The following is a 2,516-nucleotide window of genomic DNA, read 5'->3' on the forward strand; positions in this document are numbered from 1 at the left end:
AAGGAGCTGAAGGCGGTGTTGTTTCTGTTCTGTGAAGCTGTAAAACCCTGGAAAAAAAAAAAATCTCAATGATGATGAACAATGACATTTCTTCATTTTGCATCCCAAAAAGCAAGGGACAGGTGTTAAGAGGGGGCACGTTGTAGACAAAGAAGTACGGTAACTACCCTGTTCTTCCATGGCCCTGATCTGCCAGAAAGCAGATAAGTTTGCTGCCTTTCTTGGGTCTTAGAAGGGCTCTCAGAGCCCCTCTCTGCTCCTAGCTCCCAGACCTCCCCCAGGCCATTGGCACTGCCATGGAGACCTCTCTATGCCACTCGTACAGCTCCAGGCACTTCCTGCCCTCCGAGGGAGGTACCCAATGCCTGGAAGCTCATTCCACAGCTCCTCCCCACACTTGATTCTTGGTCCAAAGGCATGGAGACTCTCCTTGCCTCCATGGGCCTGAGCTGGGAAGTGCGGTGGGGGGGAATTGTGCTTCTCCCTAGTGGCAGGCACTGGAATTGCAACCCTGTCTTACCCCTTTAGCTAGGGTGATGGGGGAATATTCTGGGGGGTTCCATCCTCACCTGCCAGGGAGCTGGCACTTTGTAGGCAGCCCCTGGGTGTCACTGATTGATGTGGGGAAGTGGGAATAAAATCAGCCAACAAACCCTCTCCCCATGCCCCCCACCCACTTAATATCCAGGGATTCTGGGAAGAGGTATTTAGAGAGACCCAAGAGGCTGCTGGGAGCTGGAACCACTACCCCCTCCATGGTCCTCAGAGAATATAGAGTTGCAATGGCATTGTCATGGCAATGAGGGGGGGACTATAGCAATCCAGGGCATCCTCTGGACCATCCTCCCAGCTCCAGGTCCAGGGCAGGGCAGGCCAGCAAGGTGGGGGGAGGGGAAGAGACAGAGGAGCCCTAATCCCTATGGAGAAACACACCACACCAGGCCGGCAGCTCAGGTAGAGACAAGCGACGCTTTATTGCCAGGTACTGAAGGGTTAAAAAAAATATGAGAGATCAGAGCCCCCCCTGCCCCCTGCAAACAGAGAGGAGTGGGTTAGAACAGCAAGGGGGTGGGGTACAGACACACACGGAGCACACAGGCCGAGATGAGGGGACAGATGGTGGGAGGCGAGGAATGGACCTCCCAGGGACCAGGTAGGCTGTTAATGTCCCCTCCCAACTCCCCACTGTGCTACATACAGCTCCAGGAGCCTCCCCAGCCCCAGTGCTGCGCACAACTCTGAGCACCACAGTTAAAGGTCCACCCACGCTAAAGGTCCTCCTCCCACAAGGGTCAAGGGCCCTCCCAGGCTAAAGGTCCCTCAGGATAAAAAGTTCCCCCATGGGGTCAAAGGTCACCCCTGGGTCTGGTGCCACTCCTCCCTATACATTACCTGTAGGCAGACTCCGGGGGCCAGTGCCGAAGCCAGGGACTTCAGTCTCCTCCTCCTCTATTTTGTGGGGACAGCACCAGTGTATAGGAGCGCCGGCAGGGGGGGCCAGGGGTGGTGAGGGGGTGGAAGAGGGGGTCTCAGTGCCAGCCTCACCAGAGCCCAGCCCCTCGGAGTCCTCAGGGGACATCTTCAGTAGGTCTCCACGGCTGCCGGGCAGTCGCCGGATGCTCAGGTCAGGCTCACCAGGGCCAGGGCTGGGGGCCAGGGGCCGTTCATCCGACTTGGACTCCACGCCCGAGCTGCTGTCATAGGCTCGCAGCTCCTCAGGAGTGCTGGTTTCGCTGCTGCTCTGCCCTGCCAACTCAGGCCCACTCAGGGTGCTGGATGGCGAGGACGATGAGCCCTTCCCAGGAGATCTGGGGAGGCCCAATGGCAGCATCTGTGGTTTAGGGGGAGCTGCCACAGGACCAGCAGTACCCCCTGCTGGAGCTCCTGGCTGGAGAGGGGCAGCGACAGGAATCTGGGGGGCAGTGGTGGGGTGCTCTGAGGGGCTCGGAGTCTCCTGGAGACCATCCATCCTGGCATCATGCTGCAGGTCCCCAAGGAGGGTGGGGGAGATGGCCTGCTCCAAACAAGTGCTTCCAGTCTCCCCACTGCTGCCTGCTCCAGTCTGTGAGCCCAGAGATGTCAAGAGAGGCTCTGTAGGTCCATCTGGCTCCTGGTCAGCAGGGGCTGGTGCCCTTGGCATCTTGTCCTCCTCCATACCATCCTCTCTCACAGGGGGCAATGTCTGGGTTGGGGCAGGGCTGGGTTGGGTCTGGGTGTCTGCTGGGGGCTCTGGGCCAAGGGGCACAGACGAGTCCCTACCCCTGCCCTGGGTGCCAGGCATGTCCTGCTCCAGACCAGTGTTCCCAGTCTCCCCAATGTCCCCTGGAGTCTGGGTCTTGGCGCCCCGGGTTCCTGCCTCCCCTGGCGCTGGCTTCTTCCCAGTCTCTTTCCGGGGGGTCTTCACCCCGGGTGGCTTCTTCAGAGCAGAGGCTGCCAGGATGTTGCCCCCAGGCCGCGAGGGACTCTTGGCTTTCAGCTTCTCCTTGGGGGAAGTGGGGGTCGGCGGGGGCCTGGGG

General features: G+C 59.7%; 1 protein-coding gene across 1 annotated transcript in view; it reads right to left on the reverse strand.

The window, feature by feature from the left end:
* The window catches only part of PRR36 (proline rich 36), a 5,767-nt gene that overhangs the window by 2,326 nt on the left and 925 nt on the right, over positions 1-2,516 (reverse strand). The window contains exon 3 of the mRNA XM_025192751.1: positions 1,393-2,510. Coding sequence (XP_025048536.1) covers positions 1,393-2,510 — 1,118 coding nt within the window. The remainder of the gene's footprint in view (positions 1-1,392; positions 2,511-2,516) is intronic.

Source organism: Alligator sinensis, unplaced genomic scaffold (assembly GCF_000455745.1).
Source record: "Alligator sinensis unplaced genomic scaffold, ASM45574v1 scaffold1892_1, whole genome shotgun sequence".
Taxonomy (NCBI): Eukaryota; Metazoa; Chordata; order Crocodylia; family Alligatoridae; genus Alligator; species Alligator sinensis.